At 39.3% G+C, this 13,515-nt stretch overlaps 1 protein-coding gene across 2 annotated transcripts; it reads right to left on the bottom strand.

The window, feature by feature from the left end:
- Nucleotides 1-337: 337 nt before the first annotated feature.
- LOC127657598 (phosphoinositide 3-kinase regulatory subunit 4-like) lies at nt 338-13,375 on the bottom strand. Of its 2 annotated transcripts, none has more exons than XM_052146460.1 (20): nt 13,177-13,375; nt 12,095-12,854; nt 11,862-11,995; nt 11,005-11,614; nt 10,319-10,453; nt 9,387-9,608; nt 9,047-9,220; nt 8,813-8,958; nt 8,143-8,346; nt 6,800-7,001; nt 5,300-5,397; nt 4,299-4,521; nt 3,829-3,994; nt 3,553-3,717; nt 2,694-2,905; nt 2,407-2,538; nt 2,115-2,215; nt 1,933-2,021; nt 1,635-1,755; nt 338-1,538 (listed from the first exon to the last, which is right to left on the bottom strand). In XM_052146460.1, the coding sequence occupies exons 2-20, from the start codon at nt 12,810-12,812 to the stop codon at nt 1,368-1,370; spliced, it is 4,023 nt and encodes a 1,340-aa protein (XP_052002420.1). In that variant the 5' UTR covers nt 12,813-12,854; nt 13,177-13,375; the 3' UTR covers nt 338-1,367. The 2 variants fall into 2 exon arrangements, with proteins under 2 accessions (XP_052002420.1, XP_052002419.1); XM_052146459.1 differs by having other exon boundaries at nt 5,213-5,397.
- Nucleotides 13,376-13,515: the final 140 nt, after the last annotated feature.

Raw genomic sequence — 13,515 nt, forward strand, 5'->3', positions numbered from 1 at the left:
AACGTTTAAATATGCGTTGCCTCTACTTCTTATGTGCATTTGACTTGGAAAAATTCAAATGGACGAATCTCACGAAAATGTCCCGATCATAGTTCACCCCACAATCAAGGATAAAAAGAAGCAGCTTATTTTAGGGCCATTAAGATTTTTTCCATTTTAACATTTTTTAAAGACAAAAAAATAAATAATGTAATACAAATTGTCAAATACTTGACAATTTATACAAAATAGCATTGTTTAAACATTACAGTAATTAACAATATGGGATAGTTCATGGTGATCACATATTTGTTGCTCCAAAAAGTAAATAAAGGCAGCATGAAAGTAATTAATATGACTCCAGTGGTTAAATCCCTATCTTCAGAAGCAATATAATAAGTGTGAGTGAGAAACAGATACAAAATGTGTTACTCTAAATCTCCACCTTCACTTTTACATCTGAAAATCACATGTGGTGCCTGTTTAGTTTCACTTTCATATCAGAGAGTGAAAGTGGAGATTTAGAGTAAAAAGAATGACTTAAATATGGTTCTGTTTCTCACCCACACCTATTATACTGATTGTGAAGATACTGATTTAACCACTGGATTACTTATGGATTACTTTTATGTGATTTTTTCGATCACCATTTACTTGCATTGTATGGACCTAAATACAATTTAGGCCCATATTTTTCTAAAAATCTTTGTGTTCTCCTGAAGAAAGAAATTCACATATCTGGGATGGCATGAGGGTGAATAAATGATGAGAGAATTTTCATTTTTGTGTGAACTAGAATTTAAAAGTGACATTAACGTTAAAATGTCAATACATTGCTAACAATCAACAGTCCTAAAAAAGGCTTTATTTTCACCTTTTGATTTTGGGATGAAATATGTCATGGACATATTCACGTCACGTTTCGTGAGAGGCAAAATGAACCACGGAAGCATTTTCTGATCTAATCTTCATTCAGTATCCATGACTATATGAATGATTATGTTCCCTATTGTTCAGATGTCTCTCACTCATATATCAAGCCAAAAGCACAACTACACATACACATTTGCCGTGCAGCAACAACACTAATACATGTATTTACTGTATTGTGCGCCAGTGAGAACATGAGCTGCAAACACTTTAAACAGGTTTCGGCCTGTTTTATGCATTGTCACTAAACTGACCGTCATATCCACATTAAGCAGTTGCACACCAAAACACACAAAGCAAACTATTCACAAAACAAACTGTTGGCTTACATTGTTTTATGCACTTGATTTTTTTAGTATTAGACTTAATTACATTAATTGGCATTATGTTTAAATTTACATTGACATTTTTTGGACATACATACTAATGTGTTCTACCATCATGGCATAGTATGTCACTCATTTCCACACTTTGACAATACCATCTCTAGAGGACGTGACTATAAAGCCCTGGGTGGTCTGAAAAGTAGCAATGTCAGTAATCATGTCATGGTGACCCACCGGGAGGGATTCTGGGCCACGGCGAGGTGTGTCCTCTGTGGGTTCACTTTTCTGCTTACTGTGAATCTCCTAGAGAGGTTAAATAGAAACAGGAATGGATGATGGTCATCTAAATATACCAATGTGCAATATAAAGAGGAACACACAATCATATTAGCCTCAGACCTGCACTACTTCTGTTCCCTCTATGATCTTACGATTGTAGAACACAGAAGGGCAGTGAAGAGAGTCATTGGCACTGCCTGCGACAATGTAAGACCTTTCGGGATAGGCCAGATCCCAAAACCTGTTGATATATATTTATTCATAACATACTAAAACGAATGACATTTTTCATCTTTTTGCATGTCCACTACACATGTATGTCATAACTAGGCCCAGATGGAATCAACAAACTTTTTTGTGCTATGTGAAACTTGAGAGTGAACAAGTGAGTAGTTATTAGCTTGCTTATAAGTCACACCTGATTCTCATGTCAGATCCAGCTGTAAGTAAGAGTGGGTTGCCATCAGCAGGGCTGCAGTATATCCCATGAACACTGTGAGGAGATGGCTGTACAAGACAATAGATTCCAGAGTAGATAACTCTCCTTAAATCTACTCATTATATAGAATGTGATTTGTACTGGAAAATGTTAAAGCATACCTGCATCTCTGAAAGCGGGGGTGCAGAGCTGGCCCACAGGGTGAACTTTCTGTCCCCTGTCTCCATGTCCCACATGGACACCTCATTGTTGCCTTGGACAGCTGAAGAGAGCAAGAAAATGCATACAATTATTTTGTATGCAGTCCTTATCGTGGGAAAAAATCTTATCAGGGAAAGGCTGTATGTTATAATCACAGTCTACCATGTAATACTGACATTTTCTCACAAAAGTCATCAGAATTATAAGGCGAATTTAAGATTGAGTGTGATTTAAACAAGGAAAGTCTCTAACCTGCAATTACAGATGACTGGTAGAGTGGATGCATCAGCAACCGTCTGATTCGGGCTCGGGCTGGATGGGAGTGGTTGGATATTGGTAGCTGGAACCGCATATCCCAGCAAGCCATTGTGCCATTGCTTGTGCCTGTAAGTCAGTAATGGGCCAAAAAAACAAATGTATTAGTATTTCAATCCATTTTGAATTTGGGTCCTCTTTTGGGCACTTATTGACACAAATTTCTGTATTACTTGGTAACAGCAGTAAAACATGTTCAAAAACAAACAATGAAGCTTGCTTACCCACACAAAGCCAACACTGGTGCATATCCACAGCAAAGGAAGTGATGAGGCCCAGACGCAGGTCGTGGCGGAGGGTCCAAGCATTGCTGTTGCTGCGGAGGTCCCAACCCACCAAGAAGCCATTCACAGTGGCATAAGCCAGCACTGTCTGTGACCCCGAGTTAAAGTGATGTACGTCCACCGCACAGCCCTCATCCTTCAAATCCAAGAACCTGAAAGAGAATCAGCATCTCACTGACCTGACTGCTTGAGTGTCTAACCATCCACAAACACTGACCTGAGTGAGATTGTCATTCAGATTGTCATTGATATTACTGATTTTTACAGTTAAAAATGACACAGAATTACAGGAGGCAATTCCTGTAAGTGGTTAAATTCATATCTTCAGAAGCGATATAATCGGTGTGAGTGACAAACAGATTTTTATGTTCTTTTTATTTAAAATCTCCACATTCACATTCACATTCTTCTTTTGTTTTTGGCTATTCGTATTCTATGTGCATATCGCCACCTACTGGTCAGGGCTGGTCAAAGGAGGAGAATTTTAGAAAAAAGGACTTAAATATTGATCTGTTTCCTACCCACAACTATCACGCTGTTACAGAAGATGTGGATTTAACCACTGGAGTCATATTAATTACTTTAATGCTGCCTTTATGTGCTTTTTGGAGCATCAAAGTTCTGGCCACCATTCACTTGCATTGTTTGGACATACAGAGCTGAGATATTCTTCTAAAAATCTTAATTTGTGTTCTGCAGAAGATAGAAAGTCATCCACATCTGGGATGGCATGAGGGTGAGTAAATGATGAGAGAATTTTCATTTTTGGGTAACTATCCCTTTAAGGATTTATAAATACCTGGTCTGACAGGGCTGGACTTTGGGCGATTTGGGTGTCTTGTTTGCCTCAACAGCAAGAAGCTGGATGGAACCATTGTCTGATGCAACAGCAAGGTAATGTGACCCCTGACAGAAGGTCAGTGTTCTCACATGGCCTCCAATCCGAGAATATGTCAGCACGGACCTGAAATCAAACAAAATTCTGTGATCAACATTCCATTTCTTGTAAAAGTGAAACAAAGCTACCAAGAAAATTGAAAGTTAAGAGTCAAAACTGACTTTGCATGACAGATACCTTGTGGTGGTTGTTTTACCCTCCATTTTCTGACTGTCCCAGATCTTTACAGTTCCATCGTTGGAGCATGTAGCAAAAACGGAGTGCTCATCGGACACTCGAATTCGGTTTACTGCGGATTTGTGCTCGTGGAGATGGGCCACCAGTAGACCTTTTGGATGCCACCCTGCAATAAAACAGTTTAAGTTACATTAGAGAAAACGCCCTAGTGAAACACCAATGTGTGACACAGACAAGCCAGAAATGTAATAGACATCAATACACAGTAATAATACTGAGAAATGCATTTAATAATTATGAAAAACCTGTACATGTTGAATTATATGAATCTTGACCAGTTCACACAGACTAAGCCTACTATCTAAGATTAAAAAATGCTAGCTGCAGTTACTGGTTTCAGTTTAAAATTTAGTGAGCGAACACCAGACAACCCCACACTATAACAGAGAGTTGATATATGACAGCTGTACCTGGCAGCGGAGGCCTGCTCTCCCACTCTGCACTCTCCATCATTTGCTTGGCCATGCGCTCTGCATTGCATTGCTCTCTCTTCTGCTGCACCAGCTGCTGCAGCTCTGCCTTGCATGTGGTGATGCGCCGCTGGTACGTGGACACTCCGGTTAAAGACTGTACCACCTGAATATTGGGGAGTGCTGTGGTTTTCTTGGGTTGCACGGCTCCACCCTCATGCACCTGCATTAGGTGGAAAACAATGGGGAGTGATTTAAGGATTCACTATTTTTAATGAAGGACATGCTGTTACACTTAACCAGTGAAAAATACAATAAATGTCAGGATAAACATGGCAAAACATATCAGACAACTGATATGATGCAGAGCATTACAGGGGTCATATCATGAGGAATAAAATCACCCTTGAACTTTTGAGATAAAGAGACTAATGTAGTGTAAAACACACTTTAACTTTCAGAACTTGCCAGCCAGTGTATCAGAGCAGCAGCACAGCGCTCAGGGCTGTTGCTAATTTTACATGTAAAGGCAGTTTCACAGAGGTATAACAGCAAAAGTCTAACCGTTTAATTCTAAGGCTCAGAGAGAGGTGTAAAATGGTCATTTAAAATGAATATATGACTTCTACAGCATTATAATTGGAGTTCAGGGGAAAAAAAATATTATAATAACAATAATACTAGCATGATATGACTCCTTTTAATCACAACTGATTAAAGTTTTTCAGCATACAAAGCAGAAAAACTGACAAATGCACACAATTAATGGTGTTGAACACATGAATGAGGGGTCACTGTTAATGAAGAGAGGATTAAAAAGGATGGAAGAAGCAGAAGAAAGGAGAGGGAGAGGGAGAGGGTGCAGGGCAGAGGGAGAGATGGGTGGATAGCACACTGTCAGCTCAGCGGTCGACCTGGGCTGAGGATAGAACATGAGGGAGGTTAAGAGGCTGTGAGGAACTCTCAGATTGCAGGCGCTCTCCAGCCGGAACATTAGGTACCGTCAGTGGAGTCTGTGCTGAACTGGGAGGGTCCAGAGAACCGAACATGCTCTTCCACTCTTCGTTCAAGTTGGAGTCTTGTTTTGTTTGTTTGCGAGCTGGCAGGAACGAAACAAAATTGTATTATTTTTAAAGTGGATCTGATAAAAGACTTTAGAACACATGCATATTCATGTTTCTAAAATACTGGGTGCTCTGTTAAGATGTTAACATGCGGGCCGACACATGGAGAAAATATCTGGCAACATATTTAGTAGAGGTCGACTGACAGTGGATTTTGCCAATACTGATAACTAAGGTGTTGGAAAGGCTGATAACCAATTAACTGGCCGACATAGAATGTAAAAAATATATCTTTCCTCACTATGATGAGCACAGACAAAAAGTCAAAAATGAATAAATAATAACCAGAAAAATTTGGATTTGGTGCATAATGCCAGATTTTTAAGTATAAACTTGCTCGAAACAAACTGGGGACTCTTATTTTGAAATGACAAAATCTATCTGCATAAATATTTCCGATAACGGATAGTTCCAAAAAGCAACCATCACACTGATTAATCTGTAAAACCGATATATCGTCTAACTCTAATATTTAGCCAGTGTAGGGACATGAAGTACTTACTGTAATGTTAAGTATTTATGTAATAATATTAGTGAAGATTATAATAGCAAAGAAGCAAAAAATAAAAATGTAATTTCCATTATACATTAACTAAAGGAGACTATATGATAAGAAATAACTCTCAGCATATAAATCTCCATTTCTAACCTCTATCAAATCATCTGCATGTAAAGGCTCTAATAACAATCATTACTAAAAGCTAACGCATTTTACCACAACTAATATATTAAATATTCATATAGTCCAGCGGCAAAAGCAAATTAGGTTCTCGTGGCAGTGATGCACAAATATTGACTCTCATGCAAGAAATGTTGAGACACATTTACAAATAAAGTATGACACTTTACAGAAAGAGGTGATGTGACAACGTGACGATCTATCTCAAGTGCACCATGATGGCATTAGAATACAGTGCTACAAGGAAATCTATGGAAACATTGAATTACATCTACTGGCAAATCTATGACTCTGTTTGTGAGTGATTTCTTTAGTCACCAGCAGTCATACACTCCACAAGGAGTAAACAGACTGCAACAAAAAGCATTAATAGACAACATGTGCTACCGTGCACAACTAGAAGTGTATCTATCCACTTCAGATCTGCCTGTTATGGTTATTTTGTAATTATGTTAAGATAGTCAAAGTGTAAGTGTAGCTTCAAACAGAGCCAAGCTGCTTAAGACCTAAACAATATAGCAGAGGCAGTAGTGATGAAATCTGTAAATAAATAAAAACATAATGCATGACTTTAAAGGGTGAATCACTAAAATGAGAAGTACATATATATATATTATTATTTTTATTTTTTTCAGTTGAAGTAACAGCATAGTGGGGGTATAATAAAGACTATGTGTTAACATAAGTATGTTGCCCACCTCTCTTGTCTTCTGACTCCTGCTTGGGTTTGATCAGGTCCACCCGTCGTCCACTGATGCCCAGATTACCGAGATCAATGACTCCACTGTGAGCTCCATCATTCATGTGGCTCTGGTCTACAATGTTGGCTTTAGCCTTGTTGGACTTGAGCATGAAGTCTTTTAGAGCCAAGAGCTTGTCTTCCTCAGTCTCTGTCATTCCCTGAAAGAGAGCACCACCTTGTTAAAGGCTGACATGTCAGTATGATAAAGTATGACATGTTCCTGTATGAACATTTGAAACAACATTCCTAGCAACCAACCACTTGCCTCTGATACAAGGGCTTAGGGCTGATGCTGACTAGAATGTTGTTCCAGGAAAAACAAAGGATGCTGATCCAAGAATATGTCATTTGTTTAAATTATTTTGTGCTATGTAGCAGAGAAGATGAAATTTATTTTTGTCCAAGATGCACTAGTAGGTGATAAAAGCACCTAAAATATGTTTTATTCTCATTTTTATGGAATGGCGTACGGAAAAGTGTTTAGCCAATCATAATACAATGGTTTTGTGTGTTAATTATGTGTGCACGTTCATAGGGCAGCCCCTATAAGGGAATGGTAAATGGTCTGCACTTATATAGCGCTTTTTTTAACCTTAGAGGTTACCAAAGCGCTTTACACTGTGTCCCATTTACACACACATTCACACACACTCATTCACCAATGGCAGCAGAGCTGCCATGCAAGGCGCTAGCCTGCCAATGGGAGCAACTTGGGGTTCAGTGTCTTGCCCAAGGACACTTCGGCATGTGGATTCGTGTGGGCCAGAAATCGAACCGCCAACCCTGCGATTGGCACCCAACCCCCTCTACCAACTGAGATACAGCCGCCCATGTGGGAAGCAGGAAACTGAGAGTGTGATAGTTGAGGCAGATAATTAAAGTTAAAAGTTTCTTGCAGAGGTCTACCAATAGTGGATTTTGCTGATATCAATAACTAAGGTGGTTCATATCTAATCAAAATCACAAAATATCTATATTGGAGGATAAAAGATGGATGAATATTGTCAATGATGAAAGAATTAGATATAGCAAATCCCCAGATGATTGTTTTTATTTCACCACTAGAAGCCACTTATACTGTAGAACCACTCCGTTCTAAATGTAGAATCCTTCAGCACTGGCTACAGAGTAACACGTAGAAATAAAAAATAAAAAACTACCAGCATAGATTTTGACAATAACCAATTGTTTCCATAAAGCAACTATAGGCACAGATTAACTGGTATAACCGATATACCTCTAGTTTTTATTGAGAACGCTAAACTTCTTAAGAAACCGTATTAGTACAAGTTTTCTGACCTGTGAAAGCAGTTTCTTAAGCAGCTGGGCGATCGCAGGATCCTCTGGAATGGGGCATTCTGGAATGGAGCCGTTGCGTTTTTTTTGCCGGAGCAACAGGTGTCTGAAGAGGCTCCCAATGTCTTTAGAGCGCAGTGCATAGTCAAAGATAGAGCGACTTACTGGTTCCTTCAGCACACTGAGCAGCACAATCTCCTTATCAATCTGCCCAAAGATAAACAACATCACTATTAAATGGTAATTTAAAAATAAAACATTAATCAATACATTTCTTGCAACACTACAATTTTGGTTCCCCATATTGAGCATTGAGTTATTGAGAAAGCAAATTATCTATGTATGCAGGGTGTAGGCAGCATAAGTTCCCAATCAATTACACTGATCAGCCACAACATTAAACCACCTAACAGAGAATAGCCAGACTGGTTTAAATTGGTCAAGTCTACGGTAACACAGATAACTGCTCTGTACAATTGTGGTGAGAAGAATAGGTTGGCGCAGTTTTGGTGGCACGAGGGGTATCTACACAATATTAGGCAGGTGGTTTTAATGTTGTGGCTGATCGGTGTATATAATATAATTATAATATAATATATTCATATAATATTAATTAATAATATAATGGTTCTGTAATGGAATAGAACATACAGACTCAGACTTTTGACCTCACCTGTATAATAGGCTGGGTGAAGAACGGGTTGAGATGTGGCATGAGTTTGCAATAAACGTCAGCGATGTTTAGGTGCTGAGCGACCACAGTGATGAAACCCACGGCTCCATAGCGGATCCACAGATTGGGGTGACACAAGAAAGGAGCTATGGGATGATAAAATTGTATTCTACTATACACAATATTTCCAAGCACATTATATGTTGACATACAAGTATAGATCATTTTTCTTACCAATGTCACTGACAAACTCGTAGATGTGAGGTTTCTGCAGTAGCCCCAGCTGACACATGCAAGTGAGAGCGTTGAGAGCTTTGTAAATTACAAACTCCTCAGCATCACTCAAGCCTTGCTGCAGAAGAGGCTTCAGGATGGAGGAACTCTGCCAGCCAACATATGCAGCTACACCTGTAGGGAGGAGAACATTTGGTTACCTTGCTGTGAGTGATTTTCAGAAAATAAGTAAAGCAACTACACATTATTTATAAGTTATGTAGTAAGCATTTAGTAGATTGTTTTCCAAATAAACCGTCTTACATTACACTAATTGTAGGAACATCATGCCACATCTTACCCACTATACTGTCAAAGAAAGCTCCACGGAGGTGCCAATCATTCTTGTCATTGAGGAAGGTTATCATATGTGAGAGAAGTACATCGTTGGCCTTCTGTCTGCCAAAGAACACGCAAAGGCGAGTAATGCCGTTCTCCATCAGCGTCTGTTTGACAATATTATCAGGGTCGCTGAGCAGAGTCACCACCTTCTGTTGAACCATCTCATGCAAGGCCTGCAGCTCTTTGGACAAGGGATGGATCAAATCCACAGCATTTTAATGACAGCATTAGACTATTTGTGTGCAAATTGATTATTAATGGAGGACATAGTGGGATTCTCAAACAAACTTTATTTAAAGACTACCATAAAAGTTTACTTGCATTTAAATGGATAGTTCACCCTCATGCCATCCCAGATGTGCGTGACTTTCTTTCTTCTGCAGAACACAAAGATTTTTTGAATAATATTTCAACTCTGTAGGTCCATACAATGCAAGTGAATGGGTGCCAAAATTGTGAAGCTCCAAAATGCATCATAAAAGTAATCTATAAGACTCCAGTGGTTAAATCCATGTCTTTTGAAGTGATAAGTGTGGGTGAGAAACATATCAATATTTAAGTCTGTTTTTACCATAAATTTTCCTCCCTGCCCAGTAAGTGGCGATATGCACGAACAATGGAAATCACCAAACACAAAAGAAGACTGAATGTAAAAGTAAAAGTGATTTAACCACTGGAGTCTTATGGATTACTTTTGTGCTGTGTTTATGTGCATTTTTGCAGCTTTTGGCACCCATTCACTTGCATTGTATGGACATATAGAGATGATATATTCTTCCAAAAATCTTTGAAGAAAGAAATTCAAACACATCTGAGATGTCATGTAGATTAGTAAATAATGAGAGATGGTTCATTTTTGGGTTAACTATCCCTTTAAGAACCAGCATTTACCTGAATCATAGTTTTCATTGGGGTGAAGAGTTTCTTCTGTGTCTTCTCCATTCAGGTCTTGTTCAGAGCTCAAATTATTCTCCTGCACCAGCTCCAGAAAGCGCAGCGCTGTCTCAGCCAAGTGGGCGATGTTCTCTATAGAGAGAGAAATAACAAAACAAAAAACAATTCAACATCTTCAGTATACTGCATGTCAATTTAATACTTTGAAACATACCTCCACAGAAGTCAACATGAAACATCTTTCACAACCCATTTTACATGCATAATCTGATGTTTTTAAATAACAAAACATATAGGGTGGGACTTAATTTTATCAGGAATGGATTGGATCATGAAAGTGGATGTTGTTACATATAAGAATGGAGAGAGGTGATTGGAGTGGAGGGGTTGAAAAATAGGAGGTATTGGTGACATCAGCCAAAAAGAAAAGTAGTTTCAGAGGCAGAGCAAATTTTCACATTTTGATAACAATTATGAAGACAAATATGTTTCTTTGGAAAAATATACACCTCCGATCTTTATCAAAAAAAGAATAAGGACCTGCTTTAAAAAAGTATGAAGAATAAATTTGCATGATTCCAAGATTTCATGTTGACTTTAATATACAAAAAATGCTATACACATATTTAAAAAACTAACCGTTTAGACAGAATACTCTAAAAGGTTTTATAGCACTAGAATACCTGCATAAGCAAGCCTAACAATTGTGGCGTCATCTTGTGCCAGGTGTGCAATCCCAGGCAAGATGTATTCTGGATAGATGTTGACATCATTCCGAGGAACCTCCTTGACCAGCGCTAGCACTTTAGTCAGTGTGCGCACAGCCTCAGCCCTGACGCGTGGCATTGAGTCATTGCAGAATTGCAGCAAGTATGGTGTGATCCTGTCCAGCAGGATCTCCACGTTCAACCGGCCCGCCAGATGAAGAATCAGCTCCAGCGCTGCCAGCTTGGAGTCGCAAAAGCGCAGCGTCTGCAGACAGGATGTGATCACTGACACTAGCACCACCAGCCCATGCTCCTTAGAAGAACAAAGTCCTTGAGATGCCTTCTCCTGTTTTTCAGCTTTCCCTGCCTGACTGCCACTGCACAGGTTATTGAGGATGTTCTCCAGGTTCTTACGGATCACCAACACCCTTTCGTCAGCAGACTGGAAGGTCTCCTTAGCAAACTGAGCCATGTAGGGCTGCAGGAAGGTGTAGAAGATTTCTGGGAATGCTTTGCCTCGCTGCTGTTTGAGGTATTCTTCAGCTGTCAGGCGCTTTTCCGGCTCTCGCTGCACCATCTGAGCCACCTATGTAAATTGGATTGAAGTATATTACTAGTTTTTATATGTATTATCTAGAGTTTTCAACCACTGGGCAGCACCATGCTGATTCTGACTGCCTGTTTTCTGGTTCCCTTCTCCATAAGAAGCACTGTAAAAACTACCAAAATGAGTGATCCAGTTAGAGAACAACAACCATTTAACTGTTATTTGGAGTAAATATACATCTATAAATACGTTTAAAATTTGTAAACGGAATTAACAGAAATGCTACCAATTCTCTAATACTGCAATCGTCAATTTTCCTCAGAACTTGTTCGGTTTGGAAATGTCCTTTGCGGTAAGCCAACAGCTGTGAGAGATCAAATAGTGGAACCCCTTCTGTGAACAACTCTGCAATCACACATCCTAAAAAAAGAAATGAAAAAGAATAGAATATAAAAGAAAGAAACCATCAGTCAGACATCTTCATTGGAGCAAACTGGGAAGGATGAAAGTTTTATATACCAGCTGAGAAGATATCCATGGGTTGCTTGAGCTCTCCCCTGGTTCTTTGGCTATTGCTGGAGAGATCCATAAGTGGAGTTGTGTGGTCACTTTCTGTGGCAAACATGCTGCCATCCACAAATCTCTCTGGAGCAATATAGCACGTTCTCCTCCTGGACGTGTCGAAGAAGTAGTTGAAATCTGCAGGGTTATCCTCAGGTAAGTATGTGGGTTTAAAACTAGCAAAATCTGTGAGCAACACCCAGTTCCAGCTTGTTACCATTACATTCTCAGTTTTAATGTCGCCATGACGTACACCAGATTTATGGGCCTGATCCACGGCATTGAGGAGCTGGAAGGCAATCCACTTCTTCTCCACATTGTTGAGAAATGGCCGTGTACTGATACGGTCATACAAGTTACCGCGGACATATTGGCGAAAGAGTATGGCTGCTTTCTCAGTAAGTGTGGCTTTTTGAAAGGGCAAACAGTTTTGACAGGAGTGCAGTCTGATTTTCAGCTCTTCAAGCTCTTGTTTATAGCTGGTCAGGGGCAGTGAAGGGTCCTGGATCGCAAAGACCTTAACCACCACTAAACCCTCTCGATGTTTGGCCCGGGCCACTTTGAAAAACCTTGTACTGCCCAGACTTTTGTCATACTCATAATCATGTATGTCAGAGAAGTAACTGTCCACTGAAAGAATCTGCGATGGAGCAATTCCAGCCAGCTGATTCCCCATCTCGCCGGATCAGAGATGTTTGTTCCAAAGACAAATCTATACCTATCACAGACAACAAAGACAAAACATACATATAGACAAACAAAACAAAGTTATAGACAGACAGATCTATAAATTATTACTAATATATAATTAACTAAGGCGCATTTATATCATAAATGAGTTTCTTCAGTATACATTCTCCTTTGCATCATACAGTGTCATGAGACATGACATGCTGCATCATATCTGTTAGCTATAATAACCCCAAAACTCGCAATATTTACATTATTTCCATACTTTCCCGAACTAAACTACCAATTAAAAATGTCATTTGTAACGTGTGTGTTTACATTTGTGTGTTTACATGTTAACTATTGTTTACCTGATTTTTTTAGCCCCAGCACGTTTTCAACTTATAAGCAGATTCTGGTCAATTCGAATTATTTTCTCTCAGCTTGATTAAAAAAGACGCTGTACATTTTGCCAAAGGTAAGATAAACGATTCTACCAATAATATGTGAAATGATACAATATACATAAACGAGCCACTTCGTTTGTTCTTATGTATCAGCATTGCTAAAGAAGTGTCTGCCTGTTTCTAACTGTAGATCTGGGATCAGCTCGTCAGCTCACTACTGACACCCTATTGGATTTAAAGGGTAACACAGCTGATCCTGGATCAGTCCAACCAACCGGAAGCCGGAAGATGATATCCGGGATT

Source organism: Xyrauchen texanus, chromosome 17 (genome assembly GCF_025860055.1).
Source record: "Xyrauchen texanus isolate HMW12.3.18 chromosome 17, RBS_HiC_50CHRs, whole genome shotgun sequence".
In the NCBI taxonomy this organism is placed as follows: Eukaryota; Metazoa; Chordata; class Actinopteri; order Cypriniformes; family Catostomidae; genus Xyrauchen; species Xyrauchen texanus.